The sequence below is a fragment of the Eleutherodactylus coqui genome, chromosome 5 (genome assembly GCF_035609145.1).
Source record: "Eleutherodactylus coqui strain aEleCoq1 chromosome 5, aEleCoq1.hap1, whole genome shotgun sequence".
NCBI lineage: Eukaryota > Metazoa > Chordata > Amphibia > Anura > Eleutherodactylidae > Eleutherodactylus > Eleutherodactylus coqui.
Window position 1 is genome coordinate 181,235,898 of NC_089841.1, and position 18,253 is coordinate 181,254,150.

The 18,253-nt window shown below is 40.7% G+C and overlaps 2 protein-coding genes across 2 annotated transcripts in view; both read left to right on the forward strand.

Moving 5' to 3' along the window:
* The window catches only part of SGSM1 (small G protein signaling modulator 1), a 143,980-nt gene that overhangs the window by 124,212 nt on the left and 1,515 nt on the right, over positions 1-18,253 (forward strand). The window contains exons 20-24 of the mRNA XM_066603897.1: positions 1,300-1,424; positions 3,789-3,871; positions 5,570-5,679; positions 9,039-9,135; positions 13,521-13,688. Of these exons, the coding sequence (XP_066459994.1) occupies positions 1,300-1,424; positions 3,789-3,871; positions 5,570-5,679; positions 9,039-9,135; positions 13,521-13,688 (583 nt within the window). The remainder of the gene's footprint in view (positions 1-1,299; positions 1,425-3,788; positions 3,872-5,569; positions 5,680-9,038; positions 9,136-13,520; positions 13,689-18,253) is intronic.
* CRYBB2 (crystallin beta B2) overlaps positions 1-18,253 on the forward strand; it is a 370,816-nt gene that overhangs the window by 69,475 nt on the left and 283,088 nt on the right. The gene's annotated exons all lie outside the window — the stretch shown is intronic.

Below are 18,253 nucleotides of genomic sequence, written 5' to 3' on the forward strand. Positions count from 1 at the left end.
TTGGCTGACGCTCGATCCAATCACAACTCTTACTTACACAGTGCTGACAGCAGGGCATGACAGAGCTGAGAAGAGAGGACGGTGGGGGATGACAGCAGAGAGAATTCAAGCAGCCTGCCGCACCGCCGCTGGAGACACAGACAGCGGCTGGGAGGTGTTTTTTTTTAAGCCTTCCCTGACTCGAGTATAAGCCGAGGGGGGCTTTTTCAGCACAAAAAAATGTAATGAAAAACTAGGCTTATACTCGAGTATATACAATAATACTCAGAAGGTGCCGCATTTGCACTTTCAGCACCTTTTCAATTGCTCAGTGTATGTTGCCTTCTCAAGAGTAAGGAGCAATGCAGATGTGAAAGTAAAGGTTTTGGATTCCCCTTTGCAGGGAAGATTAGTGAAAAATAGTGACAAAGTATTTAGCCAGAATGTTGGGAAATATTTTAATTACATGCGCTAACAATAAACGAAAAGGCTGCGAGGCTTAGGAAAAATTTCTGCCAATGTCTATGAAAGTAGGTCAGCAGGGAAACCGGCAAAGGCCTCCAAGTCAGTTGTGCCTCGATATAGCTAATGCCTTCATGTTACAACTATTATTCCTATTTCCACAAAGTAATTTTCATGAGCATAGATATGTGTATATATGTGTGTGATAGATTGTAGTCATTCTCTATTGCAGTCACTGTCCTGGGACATGTTATCTACTAGTATTTAACACCCCAGGAAAATGATCTGCACAATTCCCAGGGTTGGGGAAGTTCCCCCATTTATAAAGTTTCAGTATAAATACTTTGAGATTTAAATTTTAAACTTTTTTTTGTAGTTCACCTTTTCTTGAGAATTGCCCATAACCGTAAAAAGACATTTTACCAATACTATTATAAGGGGCATCAAATCCTGAGATGTCAAAAATGGTAGAAAATTGGGGCAAATTTGTCCATATACCTTAATAAATTTGGTGAAACTTGCGCAGTAAGTTAAATACTTTTCTCTTTTTTATGCCCCCTCATGTCTGCCGTATACATACTGTATGCTTGTAGTTTGCGCTAAACAAATTGTGCAACTGGCTTTTGAAACGACAGAAAATCATGTTTTGTTTTTGAGGTTTTCTCTCTTCATAAGGGATGAAATGCAATTAACGCTTTCTTCATTTAAATTGCCGGCCAGTATAGGTGCTGATTACTAGGTGTGAACAATTTTTCTTTCTAGAACATTTCTCTTCCTGGACTGACAAAATCCATTGTGTTGATACGTGTTATATGGTTTGCTGACTCTATTCTAATTCATTCTTTCTGAAACTAATAGCAAGAAATACTAGACATGTACACTATCAACTTACATCGTATTGAGAAGGATGTCCAGAGGTGTGATCGGAACTATTGGTACTTTACACCCACCAACTTGGAAAAGCTTCGGAATGTCATGTGCAGGTAAGCCATCACATCCTTAACGATCCCATGGACGCTTTATGAATAATAAGCTTGACAGCACAATATTTGTGGTCCCTAATCATGTGATTAGTATGATCAGAGTGTGTGTATATGTGTGCGTATATACATTGTTACTATAAAAGAAATAGACACTTTGAACATTTTATGGAAACCAAGGTATTATTGGCATAGCCAAAATACTTCATTTTTTTAGTATGTTTTTAGTTTTTCATTTCCATGACTAAGCTACAAGTGTTTGAGTTACCCTGTATATTGAGACAACTTGGGGATCGCCATCTGCAGGGCAAGATGGTTAGCACACATATAAGAAATCGCTCCAACACCGTTTTCCAGAGTAAAAAAAGTACTGAAGAGCAATTGGCTCCTAAACTGAAAAATTTGAGAGCTGAATGATTTTTTTAACTACCAAATTTAAATGTGTACACATGTATAGCGAATATCATAAAAAAGACTTCCTGTGTGCAGTGCCCCACATCTCTCCTTCTGATTTCTCATTTTCTGCTTCTTACAGGTCTTAGTAGTTATAATAGTTAAGTTAAACTATCCTATTGCCCACTTATACAGAAGAATAAAATTACTTTAATATTGCCCTCTGTGTACAAGAATATTATTATATTACTGCCTGCTACATACAAGTATGATGCTACTATAACACTGCCCACAACCATATGTTCAAGTTTCTAATACCTGTTATACTGCTCCCTATGGTAACATCTAGCGCTCTCGTCTCAGTCTAAGTTGATATACACATCCATAATGTATGCTAGTATATGTAATAATAATCATCTACACTGATAGTCTACAGCCTGAAGCCCCCTCCAGTATGAGTGCACAGTGCCGCACCCAAGTATATACAGTACTTCTATAGTCCACCTCGTACAATAATCCCACCCAGAGCTTCTACATAAATAATTCTGTCCAGAGGCGCCCCTTCACAGAAGAATAACCCTAAGCATAATCACATCAAGGACTCCTTCCAGTGTAGTCACACCCTGAGCTTCATCCCCAGTATAATCATACCCAGAGCTTCACCTCCAGTGTAATCACGTCCAGGGATTGTGTCTTTCCTTGAAAGGAATTACATTTAGAGCTCAGATTCCCCCACTCAGAAGTAATCACATTCAGAACTCCAAATTCGATTACTGCTGCATGATGGTTGGGTCAGATTTCTGAGTGCCACCAACAGGCCATGATACATATGCTGATGATGTGACTAAAGTTCAGCACTGAACGTATTCTGAAAGTAATAGCTCTCCCACCCATCTCTTGCACTTCTTTGTCAGGCAGCAAGTAGTGTATGTGTCCGGGGAGGTACTAGCAGATATGCCAATGGTGTGATATGTCTGCTAGATCAGATGCAGGTGGAATTTGGTTTCTTTTTTTTAATACACAGCATGGCAACAGAGCCAGTTGTAATTGCAACTATCCTCCTACAGGGAAGAAGTAGCAAAATGTTGAATGAGGTCATTTGTACCCATGGCCTTTACTGTGTATGCTAAAACTGTATCAAGAGAAATGAAGAGGATCCAGCTCACCAGTCTATATATGCCTGTCATATATCCCGGTGCACAGATCACACCCTGACTCAGCGTGGCAATCGTGAAATATACTTGATCCAGCCCATGGGTTGTACACGTAAAAAGCAGCCTTTTTGGGGTAATAGATAAAAACTTGCAAGACTTCCAGAAAAACTTCTTACTTCTTTTTGTAGACTCGGCATGCATTCTTAAGCATCGTAGATGCTTTCTGGATGTCTGAGTTTTTAGGGACACTGGTCATGCCTAAAGTGTGTAGGCTCTTTGTTGGATTATCTAATACCCAATAAAGACTGCATTTTATGTTACAACCCATGGGCTCCATTGAGAGTTTGTCTGAAAAATGTATCAATAAAATGCAGCACTTTTGTACCATTTTTTTCAGATTTTTCGCAATTTAGGAAAAAACTAAGTAGATTAATATATGCCATCAAAATGAAGCCCTGTTTCTTAAAAGTAGTGTAGAATTCAAAAACCTACATTAACCAGCTGCAAAGTTCTCTAATATAAAATAGTAGCAAAAGTGTGAGATTTTCCTTGAACATTAAGCACTGCAATAGCCTGGTCCTTAACCAGATAAAGAGGTTTTTCACATTTTTCAGTCCACATTCTATATTGGCTCATTCTAGAGATGTTTCTTTAATCAAAATATAGGGTTGAGGTTTTTTTATGTTTTCATGTAACATGTACATTTGAAAAATATATATATTTTTACAACATTTCTATAAAACATTTTACACTTTTATGCAGTGATCACCGTTTTCTACCAGTTATTTATCACTGATGCTATGTATATTTTTTTTTTCAGTTACGTGTGGCAGCACATTGAGATTGGCTATGTGCAGGGGATGTGTGATTTGCTTGCTCCTCTCTTGGTGATACTGGATGATGGTATGACATTCTTTATCTAATTGTTATTTCTCTTAGGTTTTGTTACATCTTTGGCACACTTCCCTTTAATATACAATCTTGATATGCATAAAAACTGTTATAAATGATCGCTGTTGGCCATAGCAAACAATCAGATTGTGTTCATTTGAAAATGATAGAAGTGATCTAGCTGATTGCTACAGAAAGCACTGATCTTTTGTATTTTTGCTCTCTTTAGTTCCTTGCTGGCCATCACTTTTGATCTACCTCAGACTTTTAACCCAGATCTGCGGACCTAGAAGGCTATTACATAGCCTTCGTTTTTTGTTTCTTTTTCTTCCTTTTTAAATATTTCATTGTTGATGTGTGTTGGATCATTGTCAGGCTTCCTACACACAGCCGAGCACGATATCGGACCAATATTGCTCGTGCATGTGCGATGTCCTTGCGGATATCAGGCAATATTCTGTCAAAAACACTTCCTTCCCATCACTTCAGTAAAGTAGCGATTCTCCGGTTTGACTTTCAGCCGGTTCGGAGGATCAGCAAGTGTTTCCCATAATTTTCAATAGGAAACCTTGCATTGTACAATGTGTTTTCTGGTCCCATTGAAAACAATGGGCGATGTGTTTCGAAGGAACGCCCAAAGATGGGACATAACACAATTTTTTCAAAAGCCATGTGAAAGCCGCCTCACTCTTCAGTTTCTTCATGTGCTATGGGACATTGGCTTCCAGGTTTCATTAATGACATTATCCCATGTGAACATCCTAACCAGATCAGAGAACCAATAATAATAGCTGCAGCTCTATAGTCTGGCTTACTGCATCTTATTAGGGTCTACGGCGATTGTGCCAGCCTTATGAGGATTGTGCCTGCTCTGCACCTTATCAGGTACTGCATTGTTGGCTCTTTTGTTAGTGGTCTGCACTTATTTCAGTTGACAGTGCTGCTAAAAGAATATTCATTTTCTAATAACTTCAACTGTTAACACTGGTAAATAACTTTGTTTTAACTATATCAATTATGACATTTAGTGTGACATAATCGCCTTCCCTGTTTATGTAGCCGTCTTCTATACACATTAGCGAAAAGTCGTAAGGGATCCACTGTGTTTAGGGTAAGAGTATAGTAGTCTGCAGCACTGTTCTTTCATTCTAAAACAATGAAAACTTAGAGACTATATTCTAAGCTAATTGGATGCAATAGAATTAATAGTTTGAATAGAGCCACAGCCATTTCTAAACTTCTTTTTTCACATGGCAGTCAACCTAGAAGTGTAATCCTTAAAGTTGTTTCTTCAGCATTGGACAATAGTGATATTAAGATGGCTCCAATTTGGAATGCCTGTCTGGATGGTTTCCACATTCACCTTTCCGAAAGATTCAACATGTCATGAGCAATGTTCACTTAGAAAACATGTGCTCTTAGGGAAAATTAATGTAGCAGTATTGTGTTTATCTAGTGATAATTAACTAAGGATGGAAACTGTGTTTATGTTTGGTCACCGTGATATGTTTAACTGATTAATATCCTTTTACTTTTATATAGTTCTTCCAAATGTTCGTATTGGAATAGATTTAAAATTATGTTTTTTAGTAATTTATTAATGTGAATCACTTTTTGAACAAGTTAAAATGAAGGAAAAAAACCCGTTTCTCCTTTTCATTATTGTGTTTGTTGGATAGTAATGGGTATTTTTAAACATCTGCCCCACAGAGGCCCTGGCATTCAGCTGCTTTACAGAGCTTATGAAAAGAATGAACCAGAACTTTCCCCATGGAGGAGCTATGGATACACACTTTGCCAACATGAGGTCTCTTATACAGGTAGATGATGGAAGTTATTATCCGGAATCTCATAGGAACTGGAATTTATACAACTATTCAAATGACTTAAGAGTGGGATGTGGTGTTATTCTGTAAACCTTTTCTGCTAGGGTTGTCTCTAGAGGCTAGACCTGGTTATTATGGAAGAATCTCACTGCTTTCCTCATTTATTCTAACTATTTGGTTTACTCACTATCCCTATTGCTTTTTGTCTGTTTTAAAGCAGTAGCAGAGTTATAAGAAACAGCCGCCATTCCAGCTGTCATAGGAGTGGCTTTATTGCTTATCCAGTTTCAAAAATCTATTTTCATATACCCAATTAGGAAATTCTCAGGTTATAGAACTTTGTTTCAGAATTCTCATGTCATGGCTGGAGCGAAGAGTAGTTACAAAGATCATCTCTGTTTGGTGAACCTGTCATACCCTATATTACGTAAACCAGCTGTTAATTTGAATTGAAACTATGTAACGCCTAATTTCCCCTATGGGGGTGCCGAAAAGCCCCTGTGATCATGCGCCTCCGATGGGTGGTCCTTTATGGGGCTTTATATACTGGATAGCAGGTGACTATACCAGATACTCTAATCAATGCCGTCAGTCCACCATCAGGGCTGCCGGCACTTTATTATTACCTGACATTGTGTACAGCAGAATGGTTCTCATTGACAGCTCTATGAAGAACTTTTCTTCTGCTGCTTCTATTTTTACCAGCAGTTCATATCCTCTGGTGTGTTCTTTTTTGACACCAGGTTGTCTCTCACTAGCAACCTGTTCCAATTACTTCCTCATTATAGGAAATGTTTGGCAAGCTGTCTCACTGGTTGCCATAATACATCTTTGAGTGTACCTATAGTTTTTTGATAGAAAACCTTTTTTTTGGTGTTATTCATTTTATGGTGTGGGTCTTGTGACTGTAGTGACCTATTAAAGGTCTGAACATCTAACTTCTACTGGATCCCATCATGTAATGCTTACTGACATTAGGCTTCTGATGAACTATGGTTCTCCTAGGTAAACGCATTGAGCTAATTTTCTTTTATTACCAGCTTTTTGAGTGTACTAAAAGTAATAGATGATTTTTGAATTATAGATCCTTAGTCATCAGAAGGAACTAGGAACTCTCAGAACCAACTTTGAGCTTTGACTGGAATTTATTATCTTGAGTCAATTTATTTTACAGAACCAACCCTAAACTTTGACTGGGAATTATTGTCCTAAGGCCCATTTACATGAGACGAGTGTTGGGCAAACGATGCCCAACACTTGTCCCCGCACATACTCTCTCTCGTGCTACTGCACAGGAGCTAGTATCACTGGCTCACAGCAGGGAGGCCGCTATTCAGCATAAACGATGGACGATCAGCTGATCGTTCAGTGTAAATAGCAGCTATTCAGTACCGAAGGGTCGCTATGTTAACTCAATGGATTATGGTGGAGGAATGCGAGGAGAGAAATCTCCTGCAGCCTCCTTGCTGTGAGACAGCGATACTAGCTTCTGTGCAGGTGCATGGGAGCTAGTATGTGCAGGGACGAGTGTCGGACATTGTTTGCCCAACACTCGTCCAATGTAAGTGGGCCTTAAGTCTTCTTTTTTGGTCTAGAGTTGAGTAATAATTAGAGATGAGCGAGCATACTCGTCCGAGCTGGATGCTCGTTCGAGTATTAGGGTGCTTGAGATGCTCGTTACTCGAGACGAGCACCACGCGGTACTCGTCTCGATTAAACGAGCACTGACCATTGAATTCAATGGAGCCGGCAATACAGCCGGCTCCATTGAAAGCAATGGGCTGCCGGCGATCACGGGATGAATTGTCGGGAAGAGCTTAAATATATAAGCCCTTCCCTGCAATTCATCCAGAAATGTGTAAAAAAAAAATAAAAAAAAAAATATATATATACTCACCTTGTCCCGGCAGAACGATGTTAGTCCATTGAAAGCAATGGGCTGCCGGCGATCGCGGGATGAATTGTCGGGAAGGGCTTAAATATATAAGCCCTTCCCTGCAATTCATCCAGAAATGTGTAAAAATAAAATATATATATATATACTCACCTTGTCCCGGCAGACGGAGTTCAGCGCGGCTGGCCTGCAGTGGGTGTGAAGGAGGTGTGAGTCAGACATGCCCCTGATTGGCTCAGCGCTCAGCGCAGCTCTCAGCTTAATGACAGCAGTTCAGCACCACAGTGCAGAGGACAGCAGGAGAACACGGGGCTGTGCCCCGGCAGCTGAAGGGAGGTGAGTATCTATTTTTTTGTTTTTTAAATCACTTTCAATTCATTTCCAGGGAATGGCTTATATGTAAAGTCCTTCCCTGAAAAAGAATTCAGGTGTGCCAGCGGACCATTGTCTTCAATGGAGTCGCCGGCAGCAGCAGTGGCTCCATTGAAGAGAGTGCCTGCATTTTTATTCTTTTTTACACTATCTTTCTTTTTCAGGTAAGGGCTTATGTTTTTAAGCCCTTCCCGAAAATTCATCCCGCGCTTGCCGGCAGCCCATTGCTTTCAATGGAGCCGGCTGTATTGCCGGCTCCATTGAATTCAATGGGCTAACATCGTTCTTCTCTTCCACAGCTGTTACAGCTGTGGCAGAGGAGAACGATCGTTATGCTGACAGTGCGGGGGGGGGGGGGGGTCTTACTCTTGCCACTATTGTGGCTTAATAGTGAGACCTCAGAGCCCGAAATGCAGCCCTGCATGTTGCTCCTCGCCTGCCCTATCCATTTCTGTGTTTTTTACATGACTTTGGTGGTTTGCTAAGATTTTCACAAATGAAAACCTTAGCGGAGCACCAGTCATATACAAAAATGCTCGAGTCGCCCATTGACATCAATGGGGTTCGTTACTCGAAACGAACTCTCGAGCATCACTGAAAGTTCGACTCGAGTAACGAGCACCCGAGCATTTTGGTGCTCGCTCATCTCTAGTAATAATCCTTAGTTGTCAACTAAGTGTGATGTACTATGGTTTGGGAGCGTTATTAGGAGTTTTTGATAAACATCCAAGATGACAGTCTTACTCTAATACCAGTCAGAGTAGATGTTTTGGCTCCATCCGCTTTAATTCAAGAAGATTGTTCCTATCACATGTAAACTCTCCTTCATATTAGTAGAAACATGGGAATTAAATCCTTTTTTGGAGCAGCAAAAAATATATAATTGGCTCCAACCTGTGCATGTTTTGTGTACATTCTGTTTGTTTGTCTTGTCTGTACTATAGCCCTAATTTAACACCGTATTAATAAAGTTATTGTTTTAGGGAATTTTTTCTGTGAATGGCTTTTTGCCAATTAGATACCCCCTCTCCCCGGGGGATGTACAGTATTGTAATGCTTATTTATTTTACTCTAATTTCTTTATTAGATTTTGGATTCTGAACTCTTTGAACTCATGCATCAAAATGGAGACTATACTCACTTCTACTTCTGTTATCGCTGGTTCCTTCTAGACTTCAAAAGAGGTGAGCAATAAGCAATACACAACATAAATTGGTTCATTGCATAAACAGTTGTCAGCTGGCATTTGTAAGTGCCAGTGTGTGTTCATTTGCCTGTTTGCAGTTTTCTGTGCTGATATTTGTAATCATAATTGCAGTATTTTCCTGTAAGAAAATAAATTGGTTGTTCCACCATAGTAAAGAATTATACTGCATGTTTTAACACAGAGTCTGGACCCTGATATGTCCATCAAACCTTTAGAATTATGAAGCTATAGAACATTCAAATTAAAGGAGATACCTAATGAGAGACCTTGCACAACAAAATCCAGCCACTGCGGCAGTCAGCCTTGGGCCCTGCTGTTGGCCCCCCGGGCAAACAGTTAATTTTGCCAGGGGAAAGCCTAGCGCAGCAAGCAGGTGCTGCATGGAAGATGTAATGTTACTTAATGGCCATTTAGATGAGCAGTCATTCATGTACATGGATTGATGCCTCAATTCCTCTAGAACAGGAGATGCTCATACAGACTGGCTCTCTATTCTGACCCACAGAAAAGGGTCCCAACTGGGCATGCCCTATGACATTTATATGCACAATAGGGCAAATAAATAAAAGTTGTCTTCATAACCTAACCCTTTAAAGGGATTTTGTCACCAAGTTCATGTCATTTGACTCAGAGCTGAGCTCTGAGTCGCAGCAGTGGGTCGTGCTGGCCTCTACCTGCCTGCCGCATGCAAAGTAACGACGATTTCTCTATACACAAAAGGAAAGAGAGCTGTCAATCTGCATGATGTGGGAAGGGAGAAGCTGACTCAGCATGCCTCCATGACTCGAAGCTCAACTCCGAGTCAAACTTTGTCAACCTGATGACAGAATCGCTGTAAATCTTTAGGCTCAAATTTTATTGTGCTCTTTGTTTTAAAGCCTTATGCTGTGAAATACAAGGAGTTCCTAAATCACGTTTAATGCTAACTGTTTATATTGTCAGTAATGTAAGCTTGTAGCCATCCTTCAAAGAGCTACTTGGCTGGTCTTCTGTTTCTTTGATTGTAAGTAAACGTAGTCTATAAATTGAAAGGCATGCATTTAAAATGGTATGGAAAGCTCCACCCATCGATCACTGCCTTTTTTCACCTTAAGGCTGGGTCATTCCGTGTCAGTTCAACCAACGCTCCCGGTCGACCATCTCAGATTTCAATGAAACTTTGCACAAAGATAGACCCTGACCCTAAACTAAGATAGCCAGAATATTAGGCTTCAAAGTGCTTTGGTTCATGATCTACAGGTCTTAATCTAGGGGGTTGTCATGTGATTACAGCGCGCAACCTGAAAAAAAGGGGCATTTCAATCCATTGCCAAGCCAGTTCCAATGACTCTAGAGCAATGAAACTTCACACACTAGGAGAACTTTTGGTGCTGAATCCAGCTAAGCTCCTCAGACTGCCACTCTTATCATCATTCTGCCACCATTGCATGTCAAAGGAGCTGAAAAATTCTATCGCGCAAAATAAAACTCATATTTTAAGCAGTAATAACTCCTAATCAATGCAATCCAACTCAGCTATGAATTTATCAATGTGTACTCCATAGAAATGTTTCTCATTATTTACATTATGGACCCAAAAGGATGCATAGCTCTTAAGATACAATGAGTCAAAAATGGCAAAAAACACTTTTTTGCTAATTTTTCCCTTTTTCAAAGGCAAAAATCGGAATATACTCCATTTTTATTTTTTTTCATTTTTGTTCTATTTGGAAGAGAATTTTTTGCTCTATAAGATTTGATGTTTTTCATTTTGTTCCCAGACCTTCTAGATGGGAAAATATCAATGCCTGTGAAGGTCCTATGCACTCGTGGAGGTCAAATAATAAAATAAGTTTTGCATGGATGTATAATTAGTTTAGAAATCATGAGAAGGTAAATTATTTTTGGAATGAGACAACTTTTTGTGCTCAAGAAACTTATGTGATCAAAAATTGCCTGGCGAGTTCAGGTGAGCCACAAGCTTTGGCCTAAGATGGTCAGAATATCATTGAGTGTTGCATAATGATTGTGGTATATTACAGTGATCACTGGGCTTATTTAGCACTCTATCCATATTGGATACTAAGATTATCTAAGGCTAGCATTTGTGTAATAAATAACTAGTTTGGTGCTGAATCCAGCTAAGCTACTCAGGCTGCCACTCTTATCATCATTCTGCCACCATTGCATGTCAAAGTAGCTGAAAAATTATATCGCGCAAAATAAAACTCATATTTTAAGCAGTAATAACTCCTAATCAATGCAATCCAACTCAGCTACGAATTTATTAATGTGTACTCCATAGAAATGGTTCTCATTATTCACATTATGGACCCAAAAGGATGCATAGCTCTTAAGATACAATGAGTCAAAAATGGCAAAAAACACTAGTTATTTATTACACAAATGCTAGCCTTAGATAATCTTAGCATCCAATATGGATAGAGTGCTAAGTAAGCCCAGTGATCACTGTAATATACCACAATCATTATGCAACACTCAATGATATTCTGACCATCTTAGGCCAAAGCTTGTGGCTCACCTGAACTCGACATGCAATTTTTGATCACATAACTAGTTATTTATTACACAAATGCTAGCCTTAGATAATCTTAGTATCCAATATGGATAGAGTGCTAAATAAGCCCAGTGATCACTGTAATATACCACAATCATTATGCAACACTCAATGATATTCTGACCATCTTAGGCCAAAGCTTGTGGCTCACCTGAACTCGACATGCAATTTTTGATCACATAACTAGTTATTTATTACACAAATGCTAGCCTTAGATAATCTTAGTATCCAATATGGATAGAGTGCTAAATAAGCCCAGTGATCACTGTAATATACCACAATCATTATGCAACACTCAATGATATTCTGACCATCTTAGGCCAAAGCTTGTGGCTCACCTGAACTCGACATGCAATTTTTGATCACATAAGTTTCTTGAGCACAAAAAGTTGTCTCATTCCAAAAATAATTTACCTTCTCATGATTTCTAAACTAATTATACATCCATGCAAATCTTACACTTATTTTATTATTTGACCTCCGCGAGTGCATAGGACCTTCACAGGCATTGATATTTTCCCATCTAGAAGGTCTGGGAACAAAATGAAAAACATTGAATCTTGTAGAACAAAAAATTCTCTTCCAAATAGAACAAAAATGAAAAAAAAAAAAAATGGAGTACATTCCGATTTTCGCCTTTGAAAAAGGGAAAAATTAGCAAAAAAGTGTGTTTTGCCATTTTTGACTCATTGTATCTTAAGAGCTATGCATCCTTTTGGGTCCATAATGTAAATAATGAGAAACATTTCTATGGAGTACACATTGATAAATTCATAGCTGAGTTGGATTGCATTGATTAGGAGTTATTACTGCTTAAAATATGAGTTTTATTTTGCGCGATAGAATTTTTCAGCTACTTTGACATGCAATGGTGGCAGAATGATGATAAGAGTGGCAGTCTGAGTAGCTTAGCTGGATTCAGCACCAAAAGTTCTCCTAGTGTGTGAAGTTTCATTGCTCTAGATTCATTGGAACTGGCTTGGCAATGGATTGAAATGGCCACTTTTTTCAGGTTGCGCGCTGTAATCACATGACAACCCCCTAGATTAAGACCTGTAGATCATGAACCAAAGCACTTTGAAGCCTAATATTCTGGCTATCTTAGTTTAGGGTCAGGGTCTATCTTTGTGCAAAGTTTCATTGAAATCTGAGATGATTGACCGGGAGTGTTGGTTGAACTGACACGGAATGACCCGGCTGGCTTCACGGTGGTGAGAAAATTGCGTGATTTTCTTACAACGTGAGAATGAGTGAAAACGCATGATTATGATACCAGTAAATTTTTAGTGGTTTCATTCTCATTCGTGATGTTTTCACTCCTGCAATGCTGTGTGGGGAAAAAATTGCAGCATGTCCTTTCTTTTTGCGATATCGTCCATTGTTTTCAATGGGGTCGGTGGCTCCGTTGAAAACAATGGGAGAACATTGTGATCCCCTGTCGCGGCTGTGACAGCTGCATTGGAGGATCCCTTCAGAAGCAGCGGGGAAATCCCTTTAGCTGCAGCGGGGATGAAGGGATTCCCCGCTGGGAAGGGAGGCTGCTTTCACACGAAAATGCCTCGCATTCAGGGGTTTTATATAGATTGTAAGGGCGATATCGGGCTGTACATCATGGCCCGATAATGCCCCCGCCAGTGTGAAGCAGCCCTTAATACTAGTTTTATAGAGTACTGCTTTTCAAAGACAAATTCTACTTTTAAGCGTAAGTAAATATTCAAAGCCGTAGAGTTTAATGACTATAATAACGACAAACCGATCAAGGTAATGTTTGTGGTCTTTTATTATTCTATCCATCTGTTTCACAGAATTGGTGTACGATGATGTATTCTCAGTTTGGGAAACCATCTGGGCTGCTAAACAAGTGTCATCTTCTCACTTTGTCCTGTTCATTGCCTTGGCACTGGTAGAAGTTTATCGTGATATTATCCTGGAAAATAATATGGACTTTACAGATATAATAAAGTTCTTCAACGGTAAGAAGCATGTATTTCAATTACTCTGCACAATGCAAACCATATCTGCAGCAGTGTCTATGTAAATGACAGCAAATAATTGGTAAAGTAATCCTTGCTAAACCTTCTTTCACGTCAATGCAAGAAGGAAGAACCCTGCGTTGGTTCGAAAGCTCACTATAACATCATGTATTTTTGTTAGCCATTAAAAGGTATCATATCTACAAGATTACTTGGTTTCTCTTATGGAGAACAATCACACATTGCAAGTTTTAATTCAAGATGCATATAACTGTTTCCCTGTTTTTCTAAGGGTACATCCACATGGAACGTATTTACCACAACAGAAAATTCACACTTTTACCCTACTCATTTGAAGGGTTGAAATCCATGGTGAAAATCTCTGGCATGATGCTGAGGATTTGAAATCCATGCCACAGATCAATTTACATTGCAGATGTTTTTTCTGCATCACGCAGTTGAGATTTCTTTAAATGTATCTAATTTGCTTGTATTGTATATGCCCATTTAGACACAACGCTTATGGCTCAAAATACGCTCAAAAGCCAGCCTTTGAGGGATAATCGTTGCGTGTAAATGTGCTCATCTTTCACTTTTCTGCCAAACAATGGATTTCAGTTCAGCATAAAAAACCATCATTCAGCAGAACAGCTGATAAGAAGGACCGCACGCTGTGTTCTGCCCGGGGAGCGCTGATTACATTGTCCCAGCTGTGTGCCTGGCGGCAGAACAAAGGGAATTTTTTCAGAGAACAGCAGGTGGTCTGTTCTCTGAATACAGCTCCCGGTGGCTCACACGCTACTAATTGGTACTAATAGGCATTAGTACCAAGTAGTAGTTTATGCAAAATGATCGCTCAAAAGCCGAGTAGGCAGGGCCCCCTCCCAGGTTAGGGGTTTATAGGGAGAGGGTTTCCCGTAGTTTTATATTTCCTTTGCACATTTAGATGGGACGACTGAACAGGGAGTGTTTACACGCAGCAAGAAGACCGTGATCCAACTATGTTTTTTTATGCTGACTAGAGGTCAGCAATAACGACAAGTGAACGAATAGTAAACAATTTTTTTTAGCATTTACACAGAAAGATTTTCGCTGCTTTTCATTGGAGCAAATTTTGAGCGATAATCGTCCTGTGTAAATGACCCTTAACTGTGGCACAGAAAGTTATCATAAGGTGTTAAAAGTCATGCTAAACTCTGATGCATCTGTACTTCCCTATATATTATTTGGGGGGGGGGGTGTTGGTGGGGGAGGGGGGGTTGGGGAGGGGTTAAACAAACTGAAGAAATTATTAGGATATGTATCTATAGGGAAAACATTGCAAAGTATGGACATAACATCAAATTTGACAACTATCAATAAATCTGTGTATTGACTTGTATATAAAACATAGAGGATCTCACTTAGCATAAATAGTCATTAGAATATGTTTGCATACAAAGAATAATCAGACTATACCATGGCAATGATTGAACAAAATGCAGTATCTATAATAAACTCAAAGATAAAGGAAGGAAAAATGACTTACAAAGTACTCCTGAAACAGCTGTATGTATCTGTCTGTATGTCATAAAAAAGCGCAAATGCAACAGGGAAATTCTTGTCTGTTTATAGTAATGTATAAAGAAGATTATGGATTGTAGACGGAATGGCTCATGGAAGGTATCCTAGTGGGGAGGCACATTTCAATATGCTGTAAGGAAGCAGAACAAGCAGTAGTATGATGTTCTTACGTGGGCTGATTGTCGGCACATAAGGGTCTGACAGTCGTCACAAGGACTGTCGCTCCTGTGCTTTCACATAGCAGCAGTACCTGTTCAGCAAATGGAGGTGGAGATCTCTTCCGGCCTCCCATCTCTATTCACTGTAAACAGGCCGTCATTTATAAATGAATGACGGCCTGTTTACACTGAGATAGAACTTGCTCACTAGTCTCTTTGTTTCAGCTCCTTGAAACTAAGCGACTGGCGATTTACTCAGCGACTTCTTGCTCAGTACCCTGTTGGGTCCCGTGTTTACACAGGACAACAATTACTGAAAATAGCTTGTTTGAGTGATCTTTTCTCCAGCAGTTATTCCATGTAAAGCTACTAGAGATGAGCGAGCACCAAAATGCTCGGGTGCTCGTTACTCAGGACGAACTTTTCGCGATGCTCGAGGGTTTGTTTCGAGTAACGAACCCCATTGAAGTCAATGGGCGACCTGAGCATTTTTGTATATCGCCGATGCTCGCTAAGGTTTTCGTTTGTGAAAATCGGGGCAATTCAAGAAAGTGATGGGAACGACACAGCAACAGATAGGGCAGGCGACGGGCTACATGTTGGGCTGCATCTCAAGTTCCCAGGTCCCACTATTAAGCCACAATAGCGGCAAGAGTGCCCCCCCCCCCCCCCCGCACTGTCAGCATAAAGATCGTTCTCCTCTGCCACAGCTGTAACAGCTGTGGCAGAGAAGAACGATGTTTGCCCATTGAATTCAATGGAGCCAGCAATACAGCAGGTTCCACTGAAAGCAATGGGCTGCCGGCGATCGCGGGATGAATTGTCGGGAAGGGCTTAAATATATAAGCCCTTCCCTGCAATTCATCCAGAAATGTGTTACAATAAAAATATATACCGGCGTATAAGGTGACGGGGCGTATAAGACGACCCCCCAACTGTCACCTTATACGCCGGTAATATAGCGGAGCAAAGAATAAAAATCATTACTCACTTCCCCTGGCGTTCTGCGGTGCTCCTGCAGGCTGTCGCTCCCTCCTGGTCCCTGGCAGAGCTTATATATTTAAGCCCTTCCCGACAATTCATCCCACACTCGCCCGCAGCGCATTGCTTTCAATGGAGTCGGCTGTATTGCCGGCTCCATTGAATGCAATGCGCTGGACAGCTCCAGCCCATTTCTAATGAAACGCGGCTAGGAGCAGATTTTCGGGCGATTTTCGGGCATCAGTCACGCGATTTGCAGATGCGCATCCGTCATGCGATCCGCAAATCGCGCGAAAAAACGCCCGTCTGACTAAGGCCTAAGAAGGACCGTTGGGGTTCTTGAAACCTAAAATCACTCCTAACACTCTCCCTATAGCAGCTCCAGCATCAACAACACTTTCCCTGAACTATGTCAGCATGCATCTGTGGCGAGCCGCGGGAGGGGCAGATTTTAATACTCGGGTGACACCTAATCTCGCCAGCCACTCACTGCAGGGGGGTGGTATAGGGCTTGAACGTCGCAGGGGGAAGTTGTAATGCGTTCCCTGTCTTTCTATTGGCCAGAAAAGCGCGCAAATTTCTCAGGGAAGAAAATGAAAGTAACTCGAACATCGCGTGGTACTCGTCACGAGTAACGAGCATCTCGAACACCCTAATACTCGAACGAGTATCAAGCTCGGACGAGTATGCTCGCTCATCTCTAAAAGCTACCCTTACACCCCCCTTACAGGGAAAGGAGTAGGATGGTGTAAGGAGGTCCCTGTTTCAATATTTAGGCCCTTGTTGTAGGGAAGTTTGCCCATCTATATAATATCTTAAGTCATGTACAATGAGCAGGTACAGCAGCACACAAAAGAAACACCCAAAAGGGTGAGGTGGATAGACTGCAAGCCACAGTGAGAGTCCGAACCACAAGACTCCAATAGCAGTTTGAATGTAATTGAGTATAGTGGCAGCATGAGCAGACAATCGATTTCTTGATTTAAAAAAAGGTGCAAAAAGCTTTATTAAACCATGGTCAGAATAAAAAGTAAGCAAGCTACGTTTCGGCAGAGACAATATGTTTTCATATCTTGGGGTCCATTTACACGGAACGAATGTCAGGCAAACAATGCCCGACACTTGTCCCTGTGTGTCCTCACTCCCGTGCTCCTACATGGGAGCTAGTAGTGCTGGCTCGCTCACCGAGCGGCCAGCAGAAGGGTGCAGCGGCTGCAGGAGATTTCTCTCCTTGTGCTCCCCCGCCCCTCTCCATTGACTTAACATAGTGGCTGTTCAGTACTGAACGGCCGCTATTTACACTGAACGATGAGTTCTCAGCTGATCATCATTTATGCTGCATAAATGATGGACGATGAGTTGATCACTCATCATTCAGTGTAAATAGCGGCGGTTCAGTATTGAATGGCTGCTATGTTATGTCAATGGAAAGGGGTTGGGGAGTGAGAGGAGAGAAATCTCCTGCAGCCTCCCTGCTGAGAGGTAACCATACTAGCTCCCTTGCAGGTGCACGGGAGCCAGTATGTGCAGGAACGAGTGTCGCACATCGTCTAAAGGGCCTTTAGTTAAACTCAAGGGACTTTGTGCAGTTTCTTCAGAATTAGTCGTCCTGAGCAATGAACCGAGAAGTGTGCAGCTGTGTACAGCTGCACAGTTCTTTCTATTGTTGATCATATCTCTTTGCCTGATCAAATAGGATGTGGTCAAGGAGGTCAAATACCAGTGAGTCCTAGGACTGCAGACTATAAGATGCACACACACATTTTAGCAACATTTTTTTTCCTACTAAAAAGTGGTACTGATTTTGCCTGCAATAAAATAATACTGATTAATCATAACACAAAGAGAATGCTGAGGATAAAA